Source organism: Chanos chanos, chromosome 10 (assembly GCF_902362185.1).
Source record: "Chanos chanos chromosome 10, fChaCha1.1, whole genome shotgun sequence".
Taxonomy (NCBI): Eukaryota; Metazoa; Chordata; class Actinopteri; order Gonorynchiformes; family Chanidae; genus Chanos; species Chanos chanos.
Window position 1 is genome coordinate 32,409,976 of NC_044504.1, and position 11,872 is coordinate 32,421,847.

The window sequence follows — 11,872 nt, forward strand, 5'->3', positions numbered from 1 at the left end:
CGAAGCCACCTAGTTATCTCTTCGGGCCCAAACCTGTTGAGTGAAGGCATTTCCTCCCTTTGCCTGTCGCACGAAACCCGTTAATTTGGAGAGACAATCTACTTGATCTCCACACAAAGGGCGATTCATTTGAGACTCTCATGTGCAGCTCCTATCACTGCCAAAAGCAGATTACATTTAAAAAAAAAAAAAAAAGATAATTGTCTTTCTATATGAGCCTGCCAACTGACACCATGACCTAAGAACGTTGGGCTCAATAAAAAATTCTTAATGCTGACAACGTCTGGTTGCGCTCTGGATTTGCGCAAACCGAATCATAAATAAAGACTGAGAGTTTTGTCCCACTCTGTGCGAATGACATCATGCTGTATTTTCAAATGTGGCTTTCAGAACTGTCAGAAGAGAGTTTTAAAGTTGATTTCTGTGATTAACCGTGGATCGATAAATCCTAAGCTCTCTTCGTTTTCGGAGAAGGGTGAGAAGTTGATGTTTGAGTTTCTGTCTTTTAGGGATAGGCTGCAGCAGATGTTTGGCCATTTACAAATCATCAATAAACAACAAGAGGAAGATGTTTATAATTAACAATCTAGGTCAAACAGTTGCCATAATTATAACCGTACGCTCAGCATAGGCACAAAACGTGGTGATGAAACAGTCTCAGGATCTGAAGCCTTTTCCTAAGAACACATAATATTGCATCTCTGAGTCGTTCGGACCAGAGAAAAATAATTCCAGCTAATGCTATGCCATCTTCTACCTGAGAAACGCAACAATGGCTAATCGGAATTCAGCGTACAGATTTAGTTTTCTCAGGAAAGCGCGTTACTTAGAACGAGATTCCCTGTATAAAGACAATGTCCGTGCCAGTCTTCATTTTGAGGCATATTTTATGAGGTGTGCAGTGACTGGACTCCTGAATAGCAAATACTTTTCACAAGCCCACGTCTCCCTTGGCCACCTCGCAGGAAAGCAGGCACTCACTACCTCCTCAACGCACAGTCACACCTAAAAATCTGACGCCCATAAACTCATAAAGGTTTCCCAATGTTCAGCCTCATAAACTACAGTTATAGGACTGCTTGTACAGCATAATGAAGTGAGACACCAAATCCAGACAGGAAAGCATAATTTTCAAAACAAGCTCTGAATTGGCAGGATCAGGGAGTGCCCAGTCCCAGTTTGGATTTGCTTGAAACAGACAAAATCATAGACCTACACCAAGAAAAAAAACGAGAACAACAACAAAAAGCTCAGTGCCTTGGTTTGACTTCAAAATACACTCATTCGCAGTGAATGAAACCAATGACAGGGCTATGACAAAACTACATTGGTGTGGCCCAGTAAGAGCAGCCTAGATGAATCACTGAGCTGGAGAGGAACAGCTATCAATCTGCCACTAAGCTATAGTGTATACAGAAACTCAAGTCAAGGTACTGCACTAAGAGTGACATAAGAACACCTGGGGTAGAACATACTTCTGACTACCTGTCTCTCTTGACGCGTAATCTCTCGGAAAGAAATGTCAGCTCCACTCAAGCTCGTCGAGTGACAGCACCTCATTCCAGAAACATCTGTGCAAGCTCTGTCAAGTAGACCAAAATTTACATGTACCCCCCAGGCCTGAGATCGACAGAAATGCAAGAATACATGTTATTCATTTGCGGGATTGCTTTGGGCTTAAGACTGTAAAACATTTTATGACTGCCATTGTTTGCTTGGTATTAATTGACCACACTGCATTTTTGAGGCTGCAGAGCACTGGGATTTCTTGATTTGATATGGATATCTCTGGAGTTCCTCACAGTGAGTAACGGGGTTGGGAACGAGGGAGCAATCTCGTGCAGCAGCTTCACACGATAAGCCACAGCTCAGGGCAAATCTTGATTCACACTCATTTTCAAAAAACACAAATCATCTGGAAAAGCTGGTCATTAAGTGCACCAAGGCTAACAGAACCGTTAAGGCAGTGCCCTTCTGAATTTCCCGGCTTTGCTTTCAACTGTTTTCTGCCACAGTTTTTGCCCATTTTAAATCACTATTAGGTAACACACAAAAGCAAAAAGAGTCAAATCCACTGTACAGAACTGAATTCATAATGGCAACAAAATAGTTACTTAATAATCAAAATCCGAGGATATGAAATTTTCCCAGCGGTATACTCCCATTAAAACAGGCTTATTATACACTCGGTTCCTGAGGTTTTAGCTAGTGGGCTAGATCTTTTAATGGAAAAATAAATGCAACACCACACTGTAAGCTGTTAACTTACAATTACTGAAATCCTTTCTTTTATGACCTGAGCTTCTGATTAGGTAGGCACATTTCACTGACTTTTTAAAACTCTTTATGCTTACAACAACCCATAAATATCTAACCAACAAATATTAACAGTTCATGTTTTCCTCCTGAACACAAGTAGAAATATTCAAGATATAAAAATACTACTGAATTTAATTCAGTGCAGTGCCTTAGAGATGTGAATTAATAACTGCTACAACAATTATTTCACACTACAGTTATGCTGAAGACAGTCCATCACACACAACTGAAAAAAAAAAAGATCTTTTTTGTTTTCTTTACAATATAATGCCGGTAACACCACTTCTTTGGCTCTGAAATGCCAAGTCACTACAGGCCAGGATTAAAATGGGGAATTCACTATTGCAGTCAGTAGTTTGTGTGCACAGAACTCAGACACGGCACAGGACTCTCTTCCATCAATCAAGCAGGACTGCCTTGGCAACCAGGAATCATCCAATCCAAAACAAACTCCATCACAAGCAAAGGCTTAGCAACCAGCCACTCACATCGCACCTCACTGTAGGGTGCACTTCATTCGTATTTCATTAGACAGGCAGTATAAAGAGCAGGGCTGAAATGCACTGTCATTCCAAAACTAAAGAAACATTATTATTTTATCTCAGCACTGGGATTTGGCCTAGTGCTTATCTTTATTTATAACAACATGAAAACAAGGGTTTATTTTAAGAGTGTTTGTGTTACACTGATGTAAATTTTTCAAGTCTGCGATATATCAGCTAGAGACTGCGTAACAAACCAAGCACTGGTCATGTTGTAAATACCATACCATCTAATCCTCACAAGTATTTTATCAAGTATCAAATTCCTATACACGCTCGGTGGTTCTTTCCAAAGATGGAAGAAACAGACACTTACCCATCCTCCTCTCCATCCACAGGTAGGCTTTTCAGCAGGCTGCCTGAGGCATTTAAGGCATTGTCTCCACTGCTCCCCTCTGGACCCACGGAGGTACCAGTCTGGGAGGCACTTTCACCAGCCGCAAGCTTGGGAAACGCGAGCAGGGACTGATGCTGAAAGAGAAGGCGCTGGGCATCCTCCAGCTGCGAGGCCATCAGAGAGGGCAGACTGGTATGTAGGGCGCTGCTGACTGTCGTTGGCTGGGCTCTGCTGTCCTTCGTACCATTCTGCACTAGGCTGGACTGAGAATCACTCTGGGAATTGGGAGGCACATTCAGTGTGAGCAGGTTCGATGCGATCGCTGAGGGCAGCTGGGCTCCCAGACCCGGCGTGCTGAGTGGTGGTTTATGCTGTGGTTGCTGTTCTGCTGCGGGGAGCTGAGCGGGAAGCTGCTGTCCCTTGGTCTGCTGAACGGGCCCGGTCCCCGCGGACTGTACTAACTGTGGCATGACCCCGCTGGGCGACACCTGCGACAACTGGGCGGAGGACATCTGCTGTGGCTGCAGCAGCCCTTGAGGGAGTGGCTGGCAGAGCGCGGTTGGCACGGCGCCCACAGGTTGCTGTGATGGAGCCATCAGCTGACCGCTACTAGCTACAGCCACAGGAGGGATTGGGCGTGATTGGGGCAGTGTTTGAGCTGATCCAGAGGTCGAGGTCTGGATAAAGTCAGGCGGCAGGCTGCTACCTTGGCTCAAAGTGTTCATGTGAGTCGTGGGTACCTGGGAAGGTGTTAGGGGTTGCTGTGCAGTTGAGTAGCCCATGTGTTGCTGGGCAACACCTGGCAATGCCTGAGCTGGAGCTGACTGTGCTGCCTGGGCATACGTCAGCTGTTGCTGGGGCCCAGGTAGGGATGGATGCCCGATGCTGGTCTGCAGACCTCCAATGCTGGATGGAGCTGCTGGCTGCTGAGTGCTTGCTTGCAATGAGGGAGCCGTACTGGTTTTCAAGTGTGCGTGCACAAAATCCTTGGGGTGCATGTGGGTTTGAGAGAGGCCATGTGGGGCAACATAGTCCTGCAGGTGAGGGGGTGGCTGCTGGAAAGTCTGCTGAGCAGAAGAGGGGCCTCCTGTTTCTCCACTGCCCACACTCTCAGAGTAGTGGCTCAGAGTGCTGACTGAGCTGCTGAGAGAACTCACGTTCTCTCGCTCAGGTCCCAGCACACTGTCAGGCACAAACTGGCGTATGCTCTCCACAGTCCTGGTACTCTGGGCATTCTCCACAGTAGGGGGAGCGACTGGAGTCTCCTTGTCGTAATATTCTGTGCAAGTCCATCTCCCCTTCTTAAATGGCTCAGAGTTTGAATCTAGTTTGACCACCCTAAAGCGTGAGCTGGTGGTAACAGGGGCAGGAACCTGGGCTTGCTGGGGCTGAGCGTGTGAGACTGGTACTGCGGTGCTGGCAGTTGATGGCTGGGCCACTGCAGTCAACCCAGCCTGGTTCCCACTTGTGGATCCACCGACACCAGAGGCACTGGCACCAGCTGTCAAAGCAACACCTGTGTTTAGCATTCCACTTTGTTGCTGAATCAAGTTTACATTATTGTTACTCACACTGTTCACACTAGTGGACAACACAACATTGCTACCAGTGGAACTAATGCTTCCCAAACCAGGCACACTGGCAGAGCTCAAAATATTGACATTGCTAACATTGCTTGATAAGGGATTAACTGTATTAATTGTGGCACCTGTGGCTGCAGGAAGTATTCCAGCAGTAGTTCCAGGGGCAACTGCAACCATAGGCTTTCCAGCAACACTGGCTGTACCAGCAGCGGCATTTTCTAGAATTCCTCCGATGTTTGAAGGCATTTTCTGGCCCATATTTGGTAAAGCTCCAGATGTTGATGTGACAGTGGTTGACACTGCACTTCCCAGCGGGATCCCAGACTGAGTGCCACCCGAGCCCGACGGAAGATGAGCGGGTCCGGAGGATGTGGGGTGAAAGTGGTGGTGATGATGAAGTCCATGGTGGTGATTGTGGTGATGGTGGATAGTTCCATTAACAATAGTGCCGTGCGAGTGCACTTGAGAGAGCGCGTGATGGATTGGGGGCTGATTAGGAGATACAGCACCTGGGGTCTCTGCCTCATGTAAATTACTGAGAGTTTCTTCAGAGGAGCTTCTCTCAGCTCCTCCCATGTCAGTGGCCCGAGAGAGGGACACATCCAGGATCTCAGAAGATGAAAGGTCCTCTGTGTGAGATTCATCCAGATCATCACAACTCTCTGTGTCTTCTGTTATGCTGTTGTTGGTGCTGACAGAAATCTGTGCTGGCGTAACACTCGTGATTTGAAAACCACTTTTCTTTTTCATTTGAGCTCCGCTTGATGGCAAGATTTGAGGCTGCAGCGTGGATTGAGAGTGGATGTTTAGGCTCTGTGGAGGGTGCTGAGGCCCGGCAGAGGAGGACAAAGTAGGAGCTTGCGGCTGTATCAACATGGATGCCTGATAATCATCTGCCGGCATCAGGTTGTTGCTAAGGCTAGCACTTCCCGATGCTGTCAACGCTGAAGAGGAACCACTTGCAGTGCTGCTACCCCGTCTTGCAAAACTCGTCGGGTGCGCCATTTTTCTAGGGCTTGCTGAGTCCCCTGCAGAATCTGGGTGATGCATTTCGAAAAATTCTAGTGGGTGTTCTCTGCCAGAGTTGTAAATACAGGTTGTAAGAACAGCCGTTTTGACAGGCGCTAGTTCAACACAGAATTTACTTTGCAAGAGTAATGTCCTCATACAATAAACACTCTCTGATAACAGCCTAGAGTTGAAAAAGTAACTTTAGGTCTATTTTAATATGCTCTCTTAAGACTGCTGCCTGGCTAATGCTAAGTTAACAGTCGTCAGTGAGTCCTCTGCTAGCTAGCTAAATAGCCAACATTGGTATATTTAGCTGCCTCTCAGAGCTGTTTTTCCTGCTTGCAGTGTTGGCTACATCCAATTCAGCATAACGCAGCTGTAACGTTTAAATGTTACTTACAGTTATAAACCATTTAAACACAAAACAATCAATACATATTCGTTGCAAGTGCACCGACAGAGTTCCTCCATCACAGCCAGGCTCTAGGTCGAAAATTCTGAATTTCCATCCGAAAGCATGAAAATCATACAATCAATCCTTGAGCGATGTCGGATTCACAGACAGTATCCGTGTAATTTAACGCAGTTGCTGTTTATTTTTATTCCGTACGTCCCTTTGTTTTAGTCCAGTGCTGGCTGTATCCACTCTCTTTCTGATCCTATTCACCAGCTACCTTCCAGTAATGTAGCCTTTGCTATTGCTATCTGACTGTGACGATACTAAAGGGGGAGGAGAACATGATAACATGGCGACCGCGCATGTCTGTTTCCACGACAAAAACTGCCAGACATAAAGCCAGTCTGGGGATAGGCGGAGGGGGAGAAGCAGTGAGTATAGATGGGGTTTGAAAGGACCGAAAGAAAACGATCAGGGTAAATATTTCCCGGAAAGTGCCGAAGACTGGAGACGGTGATCTCCATGTATCCCGAAACGCAACGGTATTTCCCAAATGTAAACAGACCACAATGCTTGCGTAATGTTTTGAGAATCGAGATCATGCGTGAGAGAAAGAGAGAAAATCACAGTAGGTTCTACGAAGAGAAAGTGAACAACATGGACCACCACTAATTTAAGATTTTAACTGAAGAGATTAATAAAAACTGTCAACGGCCTTGAGCTGAGCGCTTTACATAATGTTCCTGTTTGTTAAAACCTGACAGAAAAGCGTCATCCGTGATGTTAACTAAGAGTTACTCAAAACCACCTGATACAGACACACATTTGTGTCTAAAATTCTGATTTGGAGGATTCCTGACATTAAAACAGATAAACAGATTTCTAATTCTGTCAAATTAGAAATAAAATTCTTACAGTTTCTCTCTTTTGTTTTAACCTGTTCATCAATATTTTGTTTTGAAGCTGGAAAACCAAAATGTAAATAAGTGAATAGTGAAAGCCTAAGCGACGCAGTAAACATGGCCAGAGATTTGTTCTGTTTTTTCCAAAGCAGTCACACTGAAAGAGCTGCCAGATTTTTCCACAGACAGAAACAAACAAACACATGTGTTCACTGACTGCACAATTACTTTACATACACTTGATTGTTAGTTGTCACTGTTTGGAAGTGAGCTGACAAACAGAGTAGTGTATCAATGGAGCTATGAGGTTTGTCATATTTCTATTTTGGAGGTTCAGAGGGAACAAAGAGTAAGAAATTCTCGGTGTCTTGAGTGCTTTGTTTGTCTGTGGGGTTATGGATATGGGGTTATGTGATCAAAATACTGCTGGTCAATTGTAAGTGAGATTATCGCCACCACTTGGTTCATAAACTATAAGAGGACCTTTTGGGCACACTTATGTTCAGAGATCCCATGTTATTCTCCAACCCTGATGACAATGAGAATAGCACTGTGGGACTTTGAGGGAAACCCATTTTCTGCTGGCTGAGTTCTGGATTGTGTGCCCCAAACATTTAACTTTCCAGGGCTTTCTGTTTTATCTATGTCACAGTGAGAGCGAGTGGCTGGATTTAGTTTTGGGGAGAGGTTCACATTATGTCATTATGTCGTTAGAGAGCAGTAAAAAAACAAACAAACAAACAAACAAAAAAACAGAAAAACAAGATCATGTAGCAAACAACAGTTGGATATCAGTACCTGATCATGATTGACATAATTAACCTATTTACTGAGATAACATGACGCTTTGGCATATGTGCTTGAAAGAGCACATTTTTAATTTCACAGTCATCCAAAGGTGCTCATTTTAGGTTATGATTTTAACAGTCTGTGATACTTTGATAAACAAAGAGGAGGAGTTTGTTGGAGAAACATCAGTGAAAAGTTCAAACACGTTCCAGTTTCTATCTGGCTAAGCACACCTATAAATAATCCTTGTCATCTCTATTTGCATATTCTTCCTCAGGTAATTTAAGAAGTATCCCATCATTGCAGCGCTAGAGACTATGCACTTCTCCCCACGAGGTCAGATAGTAAAGCACTTAACTGTGTAGTTTTGTCTGTATTAGAGTACAGATAAGGACAAAGTATGTGAAAATGAACATGTGCCCTTTGTGACTGGCAGGCAGTGTCCAGACCCGGCAGGAAGGCAGACAGGCTGTACCCATCCATACAAATGACGAAATGAGAGAGCCAGCGAGAGCTGATTGCAATGTAAGCGTCTGGTGCTGTCAGCAGCTTTAAATCACACTGGCACTCCACAACAAAAAACACAGAGGGCTATTGTGCTGCTGAACAATAATAGTTAATTTATACACTGGAGTCTGCTTTCATTTTGTAAACACTTATTTTAAAAGATATCTTTTGTGCGACAGAAAATAGACACCTTTGTGTGTATGAGATATTGTTTGCTGTAATTTGAGGATTCAATGTCTTTCTGATTAAAAGAAAAAAAGAGCAGTTACAAGAAAAGATCTTCACAGAGGTTCTGGATGTGTACCGTTGAGCCGTGACACAGGCACAAGGACATGTGGATCAGCTCAAAGACAGTCCTTTATGTGTCTACATAGAAAAGGGCAGAGATTTAGGCCACCGCTTCTGCAGTGTCGTCCCGAAGCAAAGTGAATTTCCTGAAATAACAAAGGCTCATAAAAGATGGGTGAGCCAAAATGATTTGTAGGAAAGGACTGAAGATGGTCTTTGCTGGTCCCAAGCCTGCAGTCTAGACCTTGTGTTCACTGAGCCCCATTGCCTTTAATGAGAGCCAATGGGAAGAACTGTCACTCAGTCTGGATTGGCAGCTTTATTTTTGTTGGACAGCCCTCTCACCAGAACATTAGAGTGTCTGTAATGCTAGGTCCTCGTGTGTATACGTCCCTCTCTTCTCATGCTTCAACTGTTCTTCCCACGTTTCAGTCAGCCTCTGCAAAGCAAGCCTTGGTTGCACCGCAGCCATAAATCACAACATCTGTGAACAGAGTTCAGGAGATTCACATCATGCAATTTTAATTTTAGTTTGTACAGAGTAAAAATGATCATACTGTCGTTTCTGCAGTGTAAGCAGATTGTTTTTGTATATATAGAGCGTTGGAGACAGGAACAAGAAAGAGACTGTCCGCCGATCAATCCTGAAAACCCAAAGCGACAAAACCAGCTGGTATTCAAGACTAGATTATAGAGTACACAGAAAAACATAACGTTTGTCTTCCCTTCAGATCAGACAAGTGATACTGAACGTTGGATATAAATGAAGCCACTAGACAACTAGACATTCATTTAGCAGATTTTTTAGCAGCCTATGGAGCCATAAAAACAAATTACAGAACACAAAAGTATGTGTGTGTGTGTGTGTGTGTGTGTATGTGTGTGTGTGTGTGTTTTCACATATATACATGATGTGTGTTAATTCATGAGGTACTAGGAACTTTTGCAAGGCAATGTTTTGACAGAGTTCGTGAGGACTATACCTCTGAAAACAGCTGCAGTATCTACATGGGGTCAAGTTACTCTATAACTCAGTTCCATAGAGTTAGGTATGGGAATATATATGTTATGAGTAATCCTTCAGTGTTTGTTCTTGTTTTTATCTGAACACGGAGGGAAAAAGGTTTTTTCTTGTCTGAAAGAGGTGAACTTTACCCAGGGCTACTGAGGATAGCTCTAATGTTTTGGAATCAATCATCTATCATATACCTTCAACTCACCAACATCTACACACACTCACACACAATTCATGTAACAGGCACAGACCTCTTACTTTCATTTGTCCTTGTCAAGATTTTCTTTCATGAGGCTACTATCAAAATATATTCTTCTACAGCCTGTACCGCATAATTACTAACTCTTTATGATCATAACTATGTGAGTAAACCTGAAAACTTCTGATTCTAATTCTAAAAGATAAGCCTTAATATTTAATTAGTGATGACTATGAAAGGAACAACGAGGACAACTCAAATACATGTCCAAATAAGCTCATGGTTCAGATTTCTGTAACATTATATGAAACGAATCAAGTATAATAAATTCTAACATTCATGGAAAGAAGCTTCTGCCTGTCAGTTGGAGGAACCAGTTAATCCACTGCTTCAACAGCACGCTATGAGAATGTTGCTGTTTATCATCATATCATTTTCATTTTCATTCTTCAAAACATTCTCACAAAGTTTACATAATGTGAATTATTTTGGTACAATCTGTTGCCTCAGGGTTTTTCTTTTTTAATTATTTGTTTGTTTGCTTTACAGACAGAGAAAATGCTGGTGGTACTTTGTGTGAATGTTATTGTGGGATAATGTGGTTAAAAGAAAATGTTGTGCTCATTTGAGCATTTTGGCATTTAATCATTGAATACTCTGCAACACCATTCAAAAGAGTTTGGCTGCACCTGCAGCTGGGAGGAAAGGGAATTTTTCTGGGCTCGACTAGTTCTGGGCATAACATGGAGAAACAAAATTACAAGGTACCAGCTTCACATTAAGCCACTTGGAGAGACACCTCCTGATGTGCTATTCACTAAAAACCTGAAGGCAAATAGAAGAGTCTTTTCATTCCAAGAATACAATCTCTGAAGATACCAGAACGACAGACTAGTCACGACATAAAGAAAAAAAATCCACGTTTTATTCATTATACATTTAAAAACAAACTTAAATAACAAAGTGACACGATTTTATGCTCACCAAAGGTATATATATAAATATAAATATATATCACCTCCTGAATTGGCCATGTACTTAGTTTGATGATTGCAAAGTTGTGCCAGAAGCAGAGCACCAACTCTCAAAAGCTAAAGAATGGCCGGGCTTCTCGCTGACTGGAGTATTTGCATTGATTGGTGCATATGAGGTGGAAGAATAAGTGAATGATGAATGGATTGAAATCACATTATCCTTCCTTCTTCACCGGGAAGTCTTCTGATGTGAATACAAATTCTTTTCAATACTCACTGCAAGCTCGCTGGGTAATTGGTTCTATACACACCCCTTGGTGAGACTGTAGCCTGGCAACCACTGTGAGTCTTTAATAATAACTTTCTACATGGATTCCGCTTGCCGCTGGGCTACAAGCCCTAAAAGTGCAAACCTGTGACTTGGAGACTACTGGAAGGCCAGCTATAATGGTTTTTGTGGAGCGTATTTCATGGAGATAGAAGCCATGGTTTCCTGCTCCTCCTTTGTTTTGTGAAGTTGTGTCCTTGTCAATGTCTGCAAGGACGATGTTTGATACATTTCAGCGCTTTCTCATATGAAGATAATCTTGGTGCATGTTTCAGAGAATTTAGGTGATATGAGCATGTGGTGAAAAGCAAGCATCCTGACCACTGAGTGCTTCCCTTTGTGAGCTTCATCTAAAACCTATGTGTGTCAGGACCCGAGTTTTTGACCGCAACCCATGAACATACAGTAACTCAAAACAAATGTGAACTGTGCATAACAAAATGAACAAATTTGTAAAGGGTCATACATTTATTTGAATTGTTTCTGTCTCAGATTATTGAGCAATTACATTCCATGTGAGACTCTCTAAAAGTTAAAATAAAATTTAAAAAAACAATGAACTGTACTGGAAAATTTGACTGGAGAAATAGAGCCAAAGAGTGGGGTATTTCACAATTCTCTTTCCAACTACAACAGAATACCAGCCGTAAACAATAAACATTCCTGAAATCATCCGCGCCA

General features: G+C 43.0%; 1 protein-coding gene across 1 annotated transcript in view; it reads right to left on the reverse strand.

Annotated features, from left to right (window-relative positions):
- tsc22d1 (TSC22 domain family, member 1) overlaps positions 1 to 5,846 on the reverse strand; it is a 31,206-nt gene extending 25,360 nt beyond the window's left edge. The window contains exon 1 of the mRNA XM_030785723.1: positions 3,178 to 5,846. Coding sequence (XP_030641583.1) covers positions 3,178 to 5,831 — 2,654 coding nt within the window. The 5' untranslated portion in view covers positions 5,832 to 5,846. The remainder of the gene's footprint in view (positions 1 to 3,177) is intronic.
- Between the last annotated feature and the right edge of the window lie 6,026 nt (positions 5,847 to 11,872).